A 19,389-nucleotide genomic window follows, 5' to 3' on the forward strand; every position below is an offset into this window, starting at 1 on the left:
TGTTATTGCACTGGGGCATTGGGATCCACATTTAGACCAAAGGGTAAGCCCTCCCTACTGGCTTTGACAACACCTCTTTCAGCAGTAACCCAAGCTTTTCCTGGTTGATCTCCCATTCAAGTACTGGCCAGGCCCGAATATGCTTAGTTTCAGGTGGATTACCTGTTCTGAAGTGCAGGTGGCAAGGTTGCTAGCATCCCTACACAGTACTGCAGCATACAGTGGCATGAAATACCTTTACATACATCTATATTACAGTATTTGATAATTTTACATCTAACTCACTGCAACTGTAAAAATGTAACATTAAAATATACTTTAGAAATTACAAGAAAAAAATGTTGATGCTCTAATCATAGATTAAATTCAAATAAAGCCCTTATTTGAACAATTAAAAGGGAATTTCATTTAACTACATGCTGTAATCACTACCCTACAAACAGCATTTCTGCTTGTACTATAAAAGGTGGAATACCACACATAGGCTACCACCATGCCATTTTTGTAGAAAACAACACCATTACCAATATTTACCTAATATATTGTTATAGATAAGGAAAAACAATTTAAGTCTGCAGCACTGCATGATCAGTATATTCTTCTTACTGAAATTAAGAATGTAGACTTGTGTAGTAATACAGTACAAAAGAAAATATGCTGCAATTTTAACTTTATTTTTTATTTTACCTGACACAAAAACAGTTGAGGTTACTAATGCAATGACGCACTCCCAACTAAATAGAACTGCCCATATTTCACAGACAACATTTTACCACAGAAACAGCTTGGAACTTAACTAAATCAATGCTACAACACTGGATTGCACATTAAGAGATTTTATTTTTAAATGTTATAAGGATAGTTACATAATAATTATAAAAATTACTTACATAATTAAGTAACAGATTTGAATGTTGTGTTTATACTTCTAAATGCAAAGGACATGAACTATCTACATTGTTCAAAAAGCCATTTACCTAGACGCAAAGGAGAACATAAAGACTTTTGAACTATACATGTATTTGTAACCATCAAATTGCACTGCATAATTATACCAAAAAAAACAAAAAAACAAAAAAACAAAAAAAAAAAAAAACAGCATCTCAAAGGAACCATGCATTATCTGATACTCTAACGCCTTTCAGATGAGAAACTTTGATATGTTGTTTAAAACACTGAATTAAACACATTTCCCCACAAACTTTCAGTTTAAGCCCAAATTCAGGGTATTCCTCAAATTTTCATTTTGGCACTTAAAAGAAAAAAATTATGGTCAAAAATTTAAAAAGCATATATGTATATCTGTGTGTGTATACTTTACATATGCACACATATATACTACATATAAACTGTTGTATCCCTTAAGATATATGGATCCTCAAATGCTGTAAGACACACACCACTGGTAAATGCCCTTAAGTTGGCACTCTGCTTGCAACACCAGTGCATTTGATCCTACTGAGAATCATACAAAACAGCACAAAACACAAATACAAAAAGGAAAGTGGAGGTGAAGGGGTTTGGGTGAAAAGGAACCATAAACAAAACAAAATTCTGTTTAACATGCAACTCTCACTAGTTACATCAACTGATTTAATTTTTCTAGGCATGCAAAAAGAAAGGTAGGAGTTTAAAAGCTTCCAACATGGAACTGACAACAAACACAGTACAACAATATTACAGTAGGTAAATGAGAAGGTCAGTAATCTTACATTTATTTTTAAACTTGTACTGTTACAAGCCTCAAGACAGTTCAAGAAAGTAATGTGGAATCCCCCTACACTAGGAATCTGCATTCAGTTATGGCAAAAAAATAACTGCATGCAGATGTGAAACCTGAGCCCAAGGCAGAAGGGCTGGGCAGAGAACTAGGAACTGATTACATAAGTTAAATCAGTTCTTGGTACAAAAGGAGAGTATTTTATATTACTTACACACACACACATGTGGGTGTGTGTGTGTGTATATATATATATATATATATATATATATATATATACATACATATACATACACATATACACACACACACACACACACAGACACACACACACACACATATACATACATATAATGTATCTATATATGCATATATAGATGAACACATATACAGGTGTATATTTCTATCTCAGCATACATAACAGTGAATGAACAAATAACTTAGCAGGATCCATTTTCAATTTACATTACATTAAGCAAGCATGAGCATCATAAGGTGGTCTTATTGGGGGGGGGGGGGGGGGGGAGAGAGGATAAAAAAATGTTCATTAATAAAAATGTTATATACTGGAATGCACTTTCACCTTTTCAGGGTTATCTTTCACAATAAAAATGGGAATACTTTGCAATTTCCAACTTCTAAACAATACAGTCACATAAATGGCTATACTGGAGTTAACACTTGAAATTACATTTTTTAATAAACACAATGCCAAGAATGACATTAAAAGTTCCATCTGAAAAGTTTCAGTCTGGAGATATGAACAATGAATACTTGCTTTTTATTTGAAACTCAACCCTGAACTTAATACCCCCAACTCTCCAACATACAACCATGACAGACTGAAGAATGCAGAGGAAAAGTAATAAGTTCTGCCTAGGAGTGGCCATTTTAAAAATGTTACTTTAACACACACACTATTATATTATATATTATATATATATATATATATATATATATATATATATATATAAAGAAAAAACATAATGCAACTTTGGTTTTTCATTTTAAATGGCATAATGTAAATAAAAAACAATGCATCAATGGAAATGCCAAAAAATGCATTAATTTGTTGCTAGACATTTGGAATACTGAATCAGGCACACAATGTAAGGCTGAAAAAATATTCATATAAATGTATATTGAAAGCATCACTTAGTCTTTTGTGAAAGTTTTTTTTTATTATTATTATTTTTGTATATTGCAAAATTAGGCAGTCAAACTTTTTCCCCGTTTCACTACGCCTATCTGGATGATGTTGTGTTTCATTAAACACTAGTAACTAATACAATTATGTGTATGGAATGTTCAAACCATTTATGACTTTGCATTTGAAATTACTAAAAGCACCATAATTTAACTACTATACAGCAAGCTCTCATTTTGCCTACAAAAAAAAATAAATAAATAAAAAATACGTCATTTGAATTTGATGTCTACAATTATGTGTTTCCTTTCTTTCAAGGCAAGCCTGTCAAACAGCACAGCAGTGACAAGATTTCCACTGCTAACTGCATATTTAGAAATACTATGTATGTGTCTGTATGTACAGTATGCATGTAGGTGTGAGTGTAATTATGTATATTATATATATTTCTCACACACACAGGGAAATGTAACTATTCTCCTCTGCAAACGCAGTACTGAAAGGCAGTATGTAAACAGGGTTATTCAGCTGAACCAACTCACAAACACAGATTCTGGATCAATACTGTAGATAATGTGTATTCTTTAATGAGTCTTTTTATAAAGCATGACAGGGATAAATTTTTAACTGTGCAAGTACAGAAACCTTACTGGGCTTTTTAAGTACTTATTAGCTTTAAGGAGCAGTATCATTACATATGCTAAAATGCACAATACAACATTTGCAATATATAACTGCAATAAGGGCAACAAAACAAATGCTACTGGACTATAACTTTGAGACAGCAGCTATACTTTCAAGGTGCATTTGTGTGTGTGTGTGTGTGTATGTGTGTGTGTAGACGCTCAATAGACCACCTAAATTTAAACCTGCACGTATACCAAGTGCTTTCATGGCTATGTAAAAAAATCTCAACAGCTGAGCATGAAATTAGTGCTTAATAGCCATCTACTAACATCTTACAACTTTCAATATTAATAAGATCCTCAAAGGACTTTTACTGTTTTATAAACATCGAAATTCAGTTTTGACATTTTGTTAAAAAAAAAAAAAAAAAAAAAAAAAAAAGACTTAATACCAAATATCAATTAAACAACATGAAAACAAAAGAAATGTGAAAAAACAACAAAAGCATTACAATAATGCTAATGAATTTTTGTCAGAGAATAGTTATAATCTTGTTTGATCAAGATTTTTAATAACAGAGGCTGTTTTTTTTTTTTTTCCATCTTCTGTCACCTAATTAATTAGTGACTTAAACAGTTAACATATCTTGAGAGTTTTAATCTTCCTGGTACTTGCTCCTTCACCAGAAATGGCAATTTGATCCGGTTTCACAGATTCACTCTTTTGTTAACAACTTGAACAGGAAAAAAACAAGGAAAAATAAAATGGAAACCACTTTATTCTTCTGGTGGAGATTGTGCACTCACTGGAAACTATAGGTACTCCATGAGCCATTGGAGCACTTTATCCATTTTGCTTCCAAATCATCCAGAGAAAAGTTCGAAACATTTGGCAAAGTTTATATTTTTTTCTTCCAAAAAAAAGAAACAGAAAAAAAAAAAAAAATCACACCTAAGATGTTTTTACTAAATCATAAACATAAATGTGGAAATCATCATCAAACTTGATGAAATAAACTGATGGTTTAGCTTCAACCTGGTGGATGACCATGCCAGTCCTTTTAGAGCCATCTTCTTTGGCATATTCCACTTGCTTCCCCACAAGACTGTCAACAACTTCTCCAGGTTCTCTTTCAGCAGGCGGTGAATCATCTGATATAGGGAAAAAAATCATGTAAGTAAAATTATTTGTTTATATACATTTTGTGTTTTTTTTCTTTTCATCCATCATTGTGCAATCGATTAATTTTCTTTAGGCACTGATGTGCAATTGCAATCATAAGGTAATAAAATGGTGTAATGTTAAAAATGCTATTTGAATACAGGGATGCTATAGTAACAAATTTACTGGATGTCAACATTTCAGTACTATAAGCTGATGATGCATTTCATTTTCAGCCAGGTTTTAACATTTTTATAAAATTAAACATTCAATACACCAGTACAAAAGACAAGTCCACACATCCATATGGATTCTGATACACAGATATGCCAAGAAAATGCTGATTAAGTCGCCCTTTTTTAATTGCTTTGTATGTACTTTTTTTGGTCTTGCATTACACATAAGAAAGAAAAGCCAAAAGAAGAAGGCCTAACAAACACAGTAGACGACTTACTGGAATCGGGCATTATCCGCAGATCACCTTCTTTGTAATCATCTAGAAGTTGATACATGTACAAAACAGGATCCTTTTCATAAGTGATATAAAACCATGTGTTCATTATTGGTGCCCGAGCCAGCACCATGCCTCGCCATTCGTCTTTTGAACCATCTTCGGTTTCAAACATGTGTTCCACTGCTTTGCCAATCATTGTATCCGCCAAGTGAGCATCACTGATTCGTGAGGAAGCTTAAAAAACCCAAGATACAAAGTTTCAGAATTTCAGTAAATTCACTGTACATGAAATCTAACATTGTCTTTTTTTACCAAGTGTTTGCTTGTAAATTTCAGATTTTAAGTCAAGAAAAAGGTTTGCATTTCAGCTCTCAAACAGAACAGAATCAATACTTGAATCATAAAATGATTGATTCTTAAGTAATATAAGCTTTGGATTTAAAACTAACAAGAAAATCTGAAGAAAAATAACTGCATTGTCAACTTGCATGAAACATAGATAAATCATTTTTAAGAGAATGCATTTTTGCTTAAATAAAGCTGTTCAGTAATATTTATTATTTTACCTAACATTTTAATCCAGTTCAATCTTGTAGGAGAGTTAATATTCTAGTAAGAAAAAAATGAAGTACAATATACTCTTAAAAACTGCAGTTAAAAATAACAGAAATAGTAGCAACAGGATTTACATTTGCATTAAAACACAGGTTTAAATATGACGAGTCACAAAAAGGCACATCCTGTTATTTTCTCTGTAATATCCAAACTGAATTCATAACTGTGTCTTTTTATAAAGTGAGACAGGGATACATTTTAACTGTGCAAGTACAGAAACCTTACTGGGCTTTTTTTTTTTATATATAAAGTAATCAGGTAAAACAGATTTTGCACTAAAGAAAATAGCATGGAATACCAGTGGTTACGTCCTATTATCACAAAGATTTATTTTTGTGTTCCTATAAAGAAGCATTTGAGACTATGGTAAGTGAAAAAGTAGATCCAAACATGAAGCAACAAGGAGTCAAGCTCATTTTTACTATTCCTAATATTTCTTTCTTAAGCTTTACAGAAAATTAACTTGGAAATCAATTATTACTTTAAACAAAAACTAAAAGAAAAATAATTCAATGTGGCAGCCATCATTAATTACTGAAAAGAAAGTCTTAAATGTAAAATGAGATCATATTTAACAAAGAAAATGCCATAATTATGCTTTCATATTTAAGCACATCTTTATATAAACACTACTGACGTGTAGCACACTACTTGATGGGCTTGCTTAGTCTGTGAGGCATGACTTTTAGTTTCTGTACTTTATACTTGTTAAAAAGTCTGATAATAATAACATGAGGGCAGCACAGTGGCGCAGTGGTAGCGCTGCTGCCTTGCAGTTAGGAGAACCGGATTTGCTTCCCAACAAAGACGAGACCACACAGATAAAAACAATAAACGGAGGCTCCTACAACGCGCTTCAAAAACACTACACGCAAACAAGTCACGGCTCCAGACAACAAAGACGAGACCACATGGATAAAAACAATACACGGAGGCTCCTACAACGCGCTTCAGACACACCAGAAGCACATGACGGTAATTCAGTATTAAAAGTGCAATTATGATTCCTAACAGTAAACGACGTCTACCTAACGCCACAGCCACAGAACAACAAAGACGAGACAGCATAGATAAAAACAATAAACGGAGGCTCCTACAACGCGCTTCAAAAACACCACACACAAACAAGTCATGGCTCCAGACAACAAAGACGAGACCGCATGGATAAAAACAATACACGGAGGCTCCTACAACGCGCTTCAGACACACCAGAAGCAAACACCAAGCCTGTAGTTCCCAGAGTCAGTGCGTGGCGCCCAAACACCACGACCTGTAAACTACACCTGCTCTAGAACAACAAAGACGAGACCGCATGGATAAAAACAATACACGAAGGCTAAGAGTCACGGCTCCAAATGGAAGGAACTTAACGATTAGTAATACAACAACAAACAATACAAGGAGCTCAACGATTAGTAATACAAACACAAGCCCGTATGGCTACGACCTGTAAACGAGCCTGTATGGATAAAAACAATGAACGAAGGCGCCCACACAAAGAAACCGCTTTAGTACAAGTATGTTTATTTAATTAACTCTTTTAGAGTGGATGTCGACTTTTGTCGACAGGAGGACTTGAGGGCCAGGGATAGAGGGCGACAATCAGCTGTTAATGGCGACAAAACACTGTCACATCGCAGGCATTCCCTCTGTGCTTGGAGGAATGCTAGACTCGTTGACTCGGCAACTAATCCTTGTGTGTGCATGAGTTGTGAGATGTAAACAATGGCAAGATGGCATAAACATGTCACAAGGGAGCGAAGCGAGTGCAGAAAAGAAAACACTCGGGAGACAATGTTTTGCGCATTATCGCGAAGTCGGACTCTGATTTTTCACAATCGGATTTTATTGACAGTGATCAGGAGATCGAACAAGAGAGTGAGAAGCCGGCATTAGCTGATCGGACACCAGCTGATCCGCTGCCAGCTGAGCGCATTCGTGCAGCTGATGCGTCTACGGCAAGTTCCGCGTGGGAGGAATACACAGACATTGATCCGTGGGAGCCGAACTAGCTACCGGACTGCACAAGATGGCATGGCTTGCTGTTGGACACGACAGATCACCAGCTGCTGAACTATTTCAGGCTGCTCTCTCCTGATGCTGCTTTTCAGCTACTGTCAGACAAGACAAACAGGTAGGCAGAGAAATTTTTTGAATCGCGGGCTGTGCTTGCATCGCATTCTCGTTTTTCAAAGTGGAAACCCACAACAAAAGACAACATGAAGCACGCTGTGGGATTACAAATAGAGATGGGACAGAACTGGTGATATAACTTCAGGGAGCATTGGTCCAAACATGCTTTGTCCCCTGGTGGCTTTGGACAGGTTATGCAGCGTGATGATAGGTACGTGATGCTGCAAAGTTTTATTCACTTCTGTAATAAACAGAAGCAAATCCCATGGGGTGAGCCAGGCTATAACGCCATGCATAAAGTTCAGCCCCTGCTTAACATTGTGGAACCAACATAGAAACAATTTTATCAGCCTGGGTGTGATTTGTCTGTGCATGAATCTATGATAAAATAAAAGGGACACTTTTTTTCTGCAAATATATGCCAGACAAGCCCACAAAGTATGGCATAAAGGATTTTGTACTGGCAGAAGCAAACACTGGTTTCTGCCTCAAAGTAATTACATATACAGGAAAGTATTTCTTTCAAAGAGAGAACTGTCCCTTGACAAGTCAGGTTGTGCTGGAGCTGCTTCAGGGCTATGAACATTTGGGTCATGTTGTGTACATTTGGACAATTTTTATACATGCCCAGAATTGTTCATGGAGCTACAGAGCAGAGGAATTGGAGCTTGTGGCACCGTGAGGGTGAACAGGATACACATGAAGCCAGACAGGCTGAAGATAAAAAAGGTGACAATACAGTTTTCATGCGGGCAGAAAACTTGGTGGCAGTGGCATGGCACGATGGCAAACGGGTGACTTGTCTCTCTACAGTACACACTAACAATATATGTGAGAAAGTGCAGCAGCAGACAATTGAAAAGTAGGCACCAAAGCAACACATATTGTAAGCAGTGCAATGTGGCAATGACTGAAATTGGCTGCTTTGAGCGAGATCAGACTTTGTAGGACTTTGCTGTGTAAAATGTATGTGATATGTATGTGAAATCATATAGTATGCAGGCTCATACAACATGCAAGACAGTAACATTTGTCAAAAGTAAATATTTTTGTTGATTTCAATTGTTTTGTATTCTTTTTTAAAAAAAAGTTAGTTTTTGGAAAAATATTCAGCCCTGGGAGAAAAGAAACAAAAAAATTAGCCCTAAAAGAGTTAAATGAAAACTTTACCATGGCTACGACCTGTGAACTAAACCTGAGGTAAAGCGTGCATGCCAGGTTGTACAGCCGCCCGAACATGACCGCCCCCACCACCGCACCAAATCCGCCGCCATGGTCACTTCAGCACGCGAATCTGCCGCCGTCAGCGAACGAGTTCTCGCTGACGATACATCCATAGAAAAACAAAAAAGAAACTGCATGAATAAAAACAATAAACGAAGGCGCCTACAACGCGCTTCTGAAACACCAGAACCAGATGAGTCTCAGCTCCAAAAAGAAACCGCTTTAGTACAAATATGTTTATTTAATTAAATGAACTTTCCCAGGACGCACCTACCCTCCATGATATTTCATCCCTCCAAGTATCGGAGGAAACAGAAAGTGATTGCATTTCTTGGATTTGCGATTCTTTTGAGAATCGCGGGCTTGCTGGTTTACATGTTCCTGCTCATCTGACTTGGAACTTGTAATGATAAATTGCCTAAGCTTTTACCTGTGGTGAGAATTTATTGCTGTTTTAAATATCAATGTTTGCACTCCTCTCTACATGCTTCTGCTAAAGTAGCACTTGTAGGAGTCAGACAAACAAGAATCTGCATATTATGTGAGCATAACTGTTTGTTTATTAATTTTTTTTTTTTTTTTTTACAGATGACTGAAAAAAAATACATCTTGCATTATGTGTTCTGTCCAACAAGAGAACATTTTAGATTGAGTTAATACAAATATCCAAAATGTTTACAAGTCTACAGTACGCTCAAATTTCACTTTAGTGGCTGAGATCATAACTATCTTCCTGCATACAGAAAGATGCTAAAGTGAGTTCAATATCTTAATAAATACCACTAATCAGAAGACCTTCAAAGAAGCAACTCATGAAAACAAACAAAACATAGAATCAAGCATCATCAATGACTGGTTACATTAGGATATTAGGTTATGATTTTGAAACACTTAAATCCAGTGAAACACTGGTCAAAGCCCATGATGCAGCATTTTAATATTTCAAACAGCGCTAAGGCTAGCCAAGAGGAAGCTCAAAGTTAGCAAAACCCGAAGCTGTACCAGGTTCTCACAATTTTCACAGACAAAAATGAGGAATTTCCTGTTGTCAGTAAACACTTATAAAACTGTATGTCTGCATAATATTTACAACTATGAACCTGAGAGTATGTACCGATTATCATTGAGTGGTTGGTAATGACATCCATTTTACAATACAGTCTCAGTGGTACCTACTGACAATTCAATAATTACTTTGTATTACAAAGTATTTGGTACATTTAATATAATAATCTGTAACCTGTGTTTGTTGCTATTGTACCATGTACTCACTCTCTCTCTCTCTCTCTCTCTGTGCTTCTTTGATATTTCTGCAGTGGCATGAATAACAACAAACACTCAACAGGAATTAAAACTAAAATAATTAAACATTTTAATACATATCTCTTAGTTCACATCAGCTCAGTTTATCAGAGACAATATTTGCTCATATATTGGTGACATTCAATTACTCCAGCAAGAAAAATATTACTTAGAGCTGAGCATTTGTTTTATAGAATAAACATCTATGTTCAACATTGTTTTTTAGTGTTAAGATATTTCCAGAGAGATCACAAAACATTCTCATCAAGATGCATGGGGTAAGATAATTCCATTTTTGTGGCACAACTCAGCTCTATAATGTATTTCAATTTACTCATCCCATTTTTTTTTTTTTTAAGTGGGTGGCACAACTCAGCTCTGTAATGTATTTCAATCTACTCAACCCATTTTTCTTTTTTTTAAGTGGAAAACAGACATTAAGTATCTAATAGGTCTCATATTAAGAGTTGTAGTAATCGTATTACACTAGAAGTGTAAAAATTCTCCAAATCCATAGGTCAGTTCAGACCTTTTTTTATTAAAAAAAAAAAATTACTTCATATAAATGAACTATGTAAGCATAAATAAAAAATTCTTCTCTTAACACTAGAATTACCAGAGCCTACGAGAAAACTCCCACCTTAAATCCGTTCGCACCTCTCCGTCAGCGTCTTTTGTCCTATAAATGTGCCGATTAACACAAGCAGCCTGCTATTCCATCCCCCCACCGATGCAGAACATTCACAATGTCCTCCCAGCTCATGCCTTGATTGATTATCTGGGAGTGAAGTGCTAGAGTTTTAGAGTGGAAATAATAGATCGTTATTTGGAACACATGCATTTCATGTGTGTTCCGTTTCTACAGTAATCTGTATAAACACATTGTTAAAACCAGAAACTTTTTCATATTTTAGTAATAAATGTTACACAATGTAGGCATAAACTATATAATGTGTGAAGCCTGAAGTCCAAAGATCAAATAAACACTTTCACAAAAGGTCCAAGGACGATACAAAAGCTTCTGTGTCATACTAGTAAGATTTGCTGACTTGTAATCAAGAGTCCCCGTTTTGATCCCAACTGCCTCCTATATTTGCCGTTTTCAGTAGTGAGCTGCTCTTATTATACAATACACACATACATTTGGTTTGTGTCTGTAACAGCCGTTGTACATTTATAGGACTTGTAAAAGTTACCGTTTTTCATTTTTATTCTCTCAGTCATGACCACGATGCATACTACCCCCCCCCCCCCACCCAGGGATCTGACGCTGTTACTTTTTATCTGAAACTGAGAATAACTGTAGATGTGGTGTTTTGAGGAAATGGAACTGGACATTCTCTGATCTGGATGGATAAAAGACACAGGTATATATTATATTTGGAATAACTCATTTTATGACCTGTATAGTACATTTTGGAAAACATCGTGGCACGGATGCAACATTATTCGTAATTTTTCATATTCATTCGCATAACATCTTGCGGTAGTAATCACTGACCGCATGTCCCCCCCCCCCCCCCCCCCCCCCCCCAATCTTGCCAGTCCACACATGTTGCTGTATGGTGATGTTTCTTTTGTACTCCAGAACATGCAGAGGAAAGAATAGTACAGAGGGCAGTTCAGCACTATATGCAATCATCAGATTCAAATGTTAACAGTTTACACACACGCAAGAACCGTCCTTCCTACATTTACATGTGTACCTGTTGCAATGCGCACACTTCTCTCTATGCTGTGGTTTCTATTACACACCTGAAAGAAAGAGACAATATATGTGACATCCATCCATTTTCCAACCCGCTGAATCCGAACACAGGGTCACGGGTGTCTGCTGGAGCCAATCCCAGCCAACACAGGGCAGGAACCAATCCCGGGCAGGGTGCCAACCCACCGCAGGACACACACACAAACACACCAAGCATACACTAGGGCCAATTTAAAATCGCCAATCCACCTAACCTGCATGTCTTTGGACTGTGGTAGGAAGCTGGAGCACCCGGAGGAAACCCAAGCAGACACGGGGAGAACATGCAAATTCCACGCAGGGAGGACCAGGAAAGCGAACCCAGGTCTCCTAACTGCGAGGCAGCAGCGCTACCACTGCGCCACCGTGCCGCCCTATATGTGACATTTTGAAGAAATCATTTTATGACCTGAACAGTACCAATCAGAAAACATCATCACACTAATGCAATATATTATTTGAAAACAAACAGCGTCAGACTGGGTATAAATTTATGCTGGTGCTGTTACTTAGAGTCAGATCAGGAGAGGCGGGGGGCTGGTGTTAGAGCGTGATTGTGATTGAGAGAATAAAACTGAAAAAAGCAAATTTTTACAAGTACCATAGATTTATACCCAATATCCCATATATTTGTCTTTTTTTTTTCTCCATGCTGCGCAAGGCATGCACGGGGGCCACTGAGAAAAGAAGAGTGTTCACGGCTCACCTTGCAGAGGAACTTCGTCGTCGCATCTTACTAGAAAAGGCGATGGAAAAAGAAAAGAAGGATGCAACATCGACAAGCTTCTGTTCCAAGACAGCCGTTTCCCCAGGAAAGTAAACTGAGTCAGTGTCAAACGCCCTTTCAATGTAATAGAAACCACAGCATAGAGAGAAGTGTGCGCATTACAACAGGTACACACGTCGTAAATGTAGGAAGGACAGTTCTTGCAGCACGGAGAAAAAAAAGAGACAAATATATGTGACATTGGGTATAAATCTATGGTACTTGTAAAAGTTAGCCTTTTTCAGTTTTATTCTCTCAATCACGATCACGCTCTAACACCAGCTCACCCGCCTCTCCTGATCAGACTCTAAGTAACAGCGCCAGCATAAATTCACACCCGATCTGACGCTGTTCATTTACAAATAATATTGCATTAGTGCGATGATGTTTTCTGATTGGTACTATTTTATAAGTCATAAAATGATTTCTTCAAAATGTCAACATATATTGTCTCTTTCTTTCAGGTAATAGAAACCACAGCACAGAGAGAAGTGTGCGCATTGCAACAGGTACACATGTAAATGTAGGAAGGATGGTTCTTGCGTGTGTGTAAACTGTTAACATTTGAATCTGAGGATTGCATATAGCGCTGAACTGCCCTCTGTACTATTCTTTCCTCTGCATGTCCTGGAGTACAAAAGAAACATCACCATACAGCAACATGTGGGGACTGGCAAGACTGGGGGTGGGGGGGAACATGCAAAACATGCGGTCAGTGATTACTACCGCAAGATGTTATGCGAATGAATATGAAAAATATGAATAATGTTGCATCCGTGCCACAATGTTTTCCGAAATGTACTATACAGGTCATAAAATGAGTTATTCAAAATATCATATATACCTATGTCTTTTATCCATCCAGATCAGAGAATGTCCAGTTCCATTGCCTCAAAACAACACTCACATCTACAGTTATTCCCAGTTTCAGATAAAAAGTAACAGGGTCAGATCCCTGAGTTGGGCAGTGTTAGTATGCATCGTGGTCATGACTGAGAATATAAAAGTGAAAAAAAAAAAAAAAACGGTAACTCTTAGAAGTCCTATTAATGTACAGAGGCTGTTACAGACACAAACCAAATGTATGTGTGTACTGTATAATATTAACAATAAGAGCAGCTCACTACTGAAAACGGTAAATATAGAAGGCTGTTGGTAACGAACCGGGGACTGTTGATTACAAGTCAGCAAATCTTACCGCTATGCCACAGAAGCTGTTGTATCATCCTTGAACCTTTTGTGAAAGTGTTTATTTTATCTTTGGACTAAAGGCTTCACACATTATATAGTTTATGCCTACATTTTGTAGCATTTATTACTAAAATATGAAAAAGTTTTTTTGTTTTAACAATGTGTTTACACAGATTACTGTAGAAACAGAACACGTATGAAATGCATGTGTTCCAAATAACAATCTATTATTTCCATTCTAAAACTCTAGCACTTCACTCCCACTTCACTTCACTCTCACTGGAATAGCAGGCTGCTTGTCTTAATCGGCACATTTACAGGACAAAAGACGCTGACTGAGAGGTGCGAACGGATTTAAGGTGGAAGTTTTCTCGTAGGCTCTGGTAATTCTAGTGTTAAGACCAGTGAAAATAAACAAAAATTAAAAAAATAAAAGCCCAGTATGAAATAAACCATGGATGGTGCATTGAGTTAACCTCTCATTTTTGTGGGAAATGCTTCAATCAAGTTTTAAGCTCTTCTTCAAGAACATCATTATGTCCACATTCTCACGTGAGAGGTTTGCTTTCTGTGCTGTAACAATGTCCCCTGCACTACAGAAAACCCTCTCACTGGGACAGATCTTGCCGGAAAGGGCAGAGATTTAAAACATAGGTCAAGAGCAGTGCTCACATAAAGAAACTGACTTAAGTGTTGACCAGTCAGGTATCTGCTATTGAAGTCAGATACAATGGAAGATTTGACATCTTTCATAGCTGCTGAATCTGAGTCACTCTGCTTCATTGATGCCAGGATTGGGTGTTTCTGTGACATTATCATTGAAGCTGTTGCAACTGCTTAGTGCTCAACAGAGTTGTTACCGTTTTTAGTGGTATGACAGCCTGAACCACGTCCTCAACTACGTTCTCATCAAACACAGTAACAATGTCCCTCTTAATACTCCTATGTGTAAGTGCTGAGAAAACGGCAGCCTGCTGTTCAAGGATTATCTGGATTCCAGCATACTGAACAAATGGTTGAATCCATTATTTTCTTTTTTTTTTTATTTTATTGATTTTATTAAAATCAAATAGCATTCCATACAAATAACTCAAAAGTTTAACAAAAAAAGGTTTGAAACAAATTAACCCCACCCCTGAAAAAGAGAGCTAGGTCAGCAGAGTAAAACTTAAAGCTAGTTAAAATAAGTAAATAGATAAATTAATAAGTGAATAAAGATACATGGAGTAAAAGTGGGGAGAGAACTTGCTTTCTCAATTTAAATGCTTATTCTAAAATATTACTGATTAGATCCTGCCAGGTTTTGAAAAAGTTTTGTACAGATCCTCTAAGTGTGAATTTGATTTTTTACAGTTTCAAATAGTATATAATATCAGTTACCCATTGTTTTCTACAAATGAAAAAGGGTACATATCCAGTGAAAACCAAGAAAACCCTGACCGCCTTGGTAATTGCTTGACCACTGTGCAAGTTAGCTGGTAGCTTCATTTTAAAGACACTGGGAAGAGAGTTACACATTGTTGGGGCTTCTTTTGTGCACTGCTGAGATCAATGTACACATTATTTCTTCTGATATGTGTTTTGTGGCCACCAGGGGGCGAACTAGCTTCCCAAACTCAACACGACAGACACCAGGCACAAGTCTCTGCAACACATTTTTTTTTACTGTGATGTGGGAAACATTTCCCAAATTTCCCATGTGCACAGCACAGTATAAATGGACAACAAACAGCACAATACCGCACTTTTTTTCCCTCTCTCTCTCTCTCTCTCTCTCTCTCCCGCCTTCAATCCTCCTCCGGCAAGCTTTGTCCTACACCTCCCAACACTGGCTCCCACCATGAAGGCAGGTGGCTCCTTTTATGCTGTATCATGGAGAAAATCTAGGTGGCTTGTTAGCGAGGTCTGGAAGCAGTCCCAGATGTAGCAGAAGCCAGACAAAGTAGATTACCTGCAACTCTCCCTGGTGGCCCCCACAGAATCCAACAGGGTTATGCCAAGCTTCAACTCCCATGGAGCCCTGTGGGAATCCAAGGCACTGCTGCAACCCAGGGGGGGCTGCCATCCAGCACTTTGGGGGAGGCAGTGACCTGTGCATATCTGCACCCCCCACCCATGGTCCTTCCTTTAAGAAGGCATCCTGGCCAGGTCATCACAGTTTGCATATTTAAAGTATTGCCTGCTGCCTGAGGAAGTTTTATGAAACAATTGTGTGTGTTTTGTCTACAACATGACTGCCATCCCTAAACTCCACTGGATAACCGAAATGTTCCCACACTTCTGACTTGAATGTGCCTGGGAGTATCTGCAATTTCAGGGTTATCCATCTTGTGCTTGTTGAACAAGCCTAACCTCTACCACAGGTGCGATCACTTGGTCATGATTGGACCAAAACAGTCACGTGATGCATACAGTTGACAGATCGGTGTAATGTATAATACTGTCAATCCTCAACATTCGCACAAATAACTATCACAACCTTTTGTGTGGGCTACCTTACCTATTTGTTATCTTTGGGGCTATGCACGATAAAGGAAAGAAGTTTGGCATTTGGACCTTGCACTGACCCCCAAAAGCGCATGCTGTATTACAGATTTCTGTGCAAACTCTGCCCTTCAAATGTCACAGATTGAGGTTTAATTTACATTCTTGACAGGGGGAACCGAACACATGTCTAGTTCACCCTACCATTTGTTTTATTTTGCTCCAAGAAACCCCCCCAAAATTCAACTATTGTGCTGCGCTTTTTCCCCAAATCTCATAGTGCAAGCCCAAGAGTGTATGTAACAGTGTTCTAGTGTAGTGATAAATTCAGATCCTCATGAATGTCAGTAGCCTAAAGATTATACAGGGTGAGCCAAAATGAAGTACCACATTTCTCAAGGTCACTGCGCAAGATAGAAGCAGTCGAGCGGGTTGGGGTCCTTTGATAGGCAATCCCTTGTAGTTTTCAGTCTGTAAAATGCTTTGTACAGTGCGCATCGTACATTTAAGAGCATTAGCTGAAAATTTTAATAATTATTTCCCTGAAAATGAGGATCCTCGTAAAGGTAACCTCTGGATTAATAATCCATTCTTGGAAGATATAAAGTCAGTTTCCCTTTCGGTTTGTACATGTTCAGTCTCTCCCTGTGCAGCGAGCAAGAGTGAGAGAGAGCAAGAGAGAGACAGACGCACGCACACACACAGGCAGCGCGAGAGAGACACGCACACACACAGGCAGCGCAAGAGAGAGACAGACGCACACACACAGGCAGCACGAGAGAGAAAGCTGGCCGCAGAAGGTAGGAAGGCAGTTAAAGAACGCACTGGGCTTGACTTTGTTTTCACTTCTGTTTACAGCGATGGGTTCATAGCGTGCATTGTTGCAATGTTACTTTTCTTGGTGGTTTATTAAATTACGGATTTTTTCAAATGTTCATTTTTTTTCCTGTGCTTAAAACTCATTAAAAAAAAAAAAAAAAAAGTGTTTTTAGCCAGCGGTTGGTAGCGCTATAGCATGAACTATTGCAGTGTTAGTTTTCTCTGTTGTTCAAGATTTTCTCAGTGTTATTCAATGTTTTTACATTTAGTTTACTACTAGCAAAATACCCGCGCTTCGCAGCGGAGAAGTAGTGTGTTAAAGAGGTTATAAAAAAGTAAAGGAAACATTTTAAAAATAACGTAACATGATTGTCAATGTAATTGTGTTGTCATTGTTATAAGTGTTGCTGTCATATATATATATATATAGCAAAATACCCGCGCTTCGCAGCGGAGAAGTAGTGTGTTAAAGAGGTTATGAAAAAGTAAAGGAAACATTTTAAAAATAACGTAACATGATTGTCAATGTAATTGTGTTGTCATTGTTATGAGTGTTGCTGTCATATATATATATACATATACACATATACACACACATATACAGATATATTATATATACATATTTTTTATATATATATATATATATATATATATATATATATATATATACACATACATACATACATATACACACATAGATGCACTTACAATAACATAGAAATCAATATAAACAACATTAACATCATTATCATATGAGAATATGAATATATAAGAAGCACATTTCATATAAATATAAATTATTAAACAGTAAAATCTTCTTCTATAATTTGCTACCTTGGCTTTTCGTTGGTCTGTCCAGGATTTTCAATCACATGTAGCTTGCAAACCGTTTCACGTATTGACTTGAAATGTGGTACACATATAATACGTCACGTCTGCTATCCGTTTTATGGGTGATGAATGTATTACTCTTTTTATGTTTATTTTATTTTAGAATCAACTCCTACCTGCGCACACCAGGGCGGCCGTGGGCAGATGCGTATGGTGTATTCACTCCATGTTATCGTGCATTGCGCTGTCACTGGTATTTTGATAAAAGAATTTGAACAATATATAAGAAGCGTATAAATTATTAAACAGTAAAACATTAACATTTAAGAAGTAAAGTTACATTGAGTACTACTGCAGTGCCTTCGGGTATACCTCATTTTTTCTTTGCCCATTACATGCTTAAATGTATACATTTTTTGGTGTACCTACCCGAGAACACGCGACATATAACCGACCGTGGGAGAAGCATGGATTTTAAACACGCGTTGAGTTCATGTGGTGGTCTCCCTCGTGGAATAACTGGTAATGTTTGAGTAAAATGTACAGCGAGTAAAACGACATTACCTCCTTTTTTTTTTGTACGATCTCTGAGATCTTGCTTTTTTCGGTTCAAGGCTTCATAAGCTGTTTTATGTTCAATGTTGTACTTAATAAGTACTAATTATCCCAAACCATCATCTTTGAATGTTGCAAGACTTTCGCCTTGTATGTAGATCGGGGTAATTACATTCATTGCATTCCTAGTCTGAATCACAATCTGATTGTATGGGTGGTTACCTGGCACTGTAGGGTTGCCACCCGTCCTTTAAAATACGGAATCGTGCCGCGTTTGAGAATGAAATTGCGCGTCCCGTTTTGAATCAATACTGGACGGGATTTATCCCGTATTTTTTTTATCATTTTTTTTTTAAAGCAGCGTCTCATGCAAATCATCCCACACGCATTTTATGAAGATGCCTCCTTTCCTACTTTTGATTGGGTAATACTTGATGTCATCGTTAGTTTGATTGGTGTTTTTAACTGTCCAGTGAGGAGGGCGTGTCTTTTAAGTACAGTCTGCAAAGTGTTGGCACTGAGATGTTGCGTCAGCGCCATAGTTGAAGCCCCTAACGTTGCGGTCAGCAAGTCGGCTAACATCCGCCATGTGCCGTCTTTCAGTTGCGAGAAT

The 19,389-nt window shown here is 37.4% G+C and overlaps 1 protein-coding gene across 5 annotated transcripts in view; it reads right to left on the reverse strand.

Annotated features, from left to right (window-relative positions):
• Window positions 1-653: 653 nt before the first annotated feature.
• LOC114654353 (spindlin-Z) overlaps window positions 654-19,389 on the reverse strand; it is a 108,250-nt gene continuing 89,514 nt past the window's right edge. For all 5 annotated transcript variants that reach the window (XM_051929729.1, XM_051929728.1, XM_051929727.1 and 2 more), the window contains 2 exons: window positions 5,110-5,343; window positions 654-4,645 (listed from right to left, as the gene is read on the reverse strand). In XM_051929729.1, coding sequence (XP_051785689.1) covers window positions 4,446-4,645; window positions 5,110-5,343 — 434 coding nt within the window. In that variant the 3' untranslated portion in view covers window positions 654-4,445. The remainder of the gene's footprint in view (window positions 4,646-5,109; window positions 5,344-19,389) is intronic.

Source organism: Erpetoichthys calabaricus, chromosome 7, assembly GCF_900747795.2.
Source record: "Erpetoichthys calabaricus chromosome 7, fErpCal1.3, whole genome shotgun sequence".
NCBI classification, from domain to species: domain Eukaryota; kingdom Metazoa; phylum Chordata; class Cladistia; order Polypteriformes; family Polypteridae; genus Erpetoichthys; species Erpetoichthys calabaricus.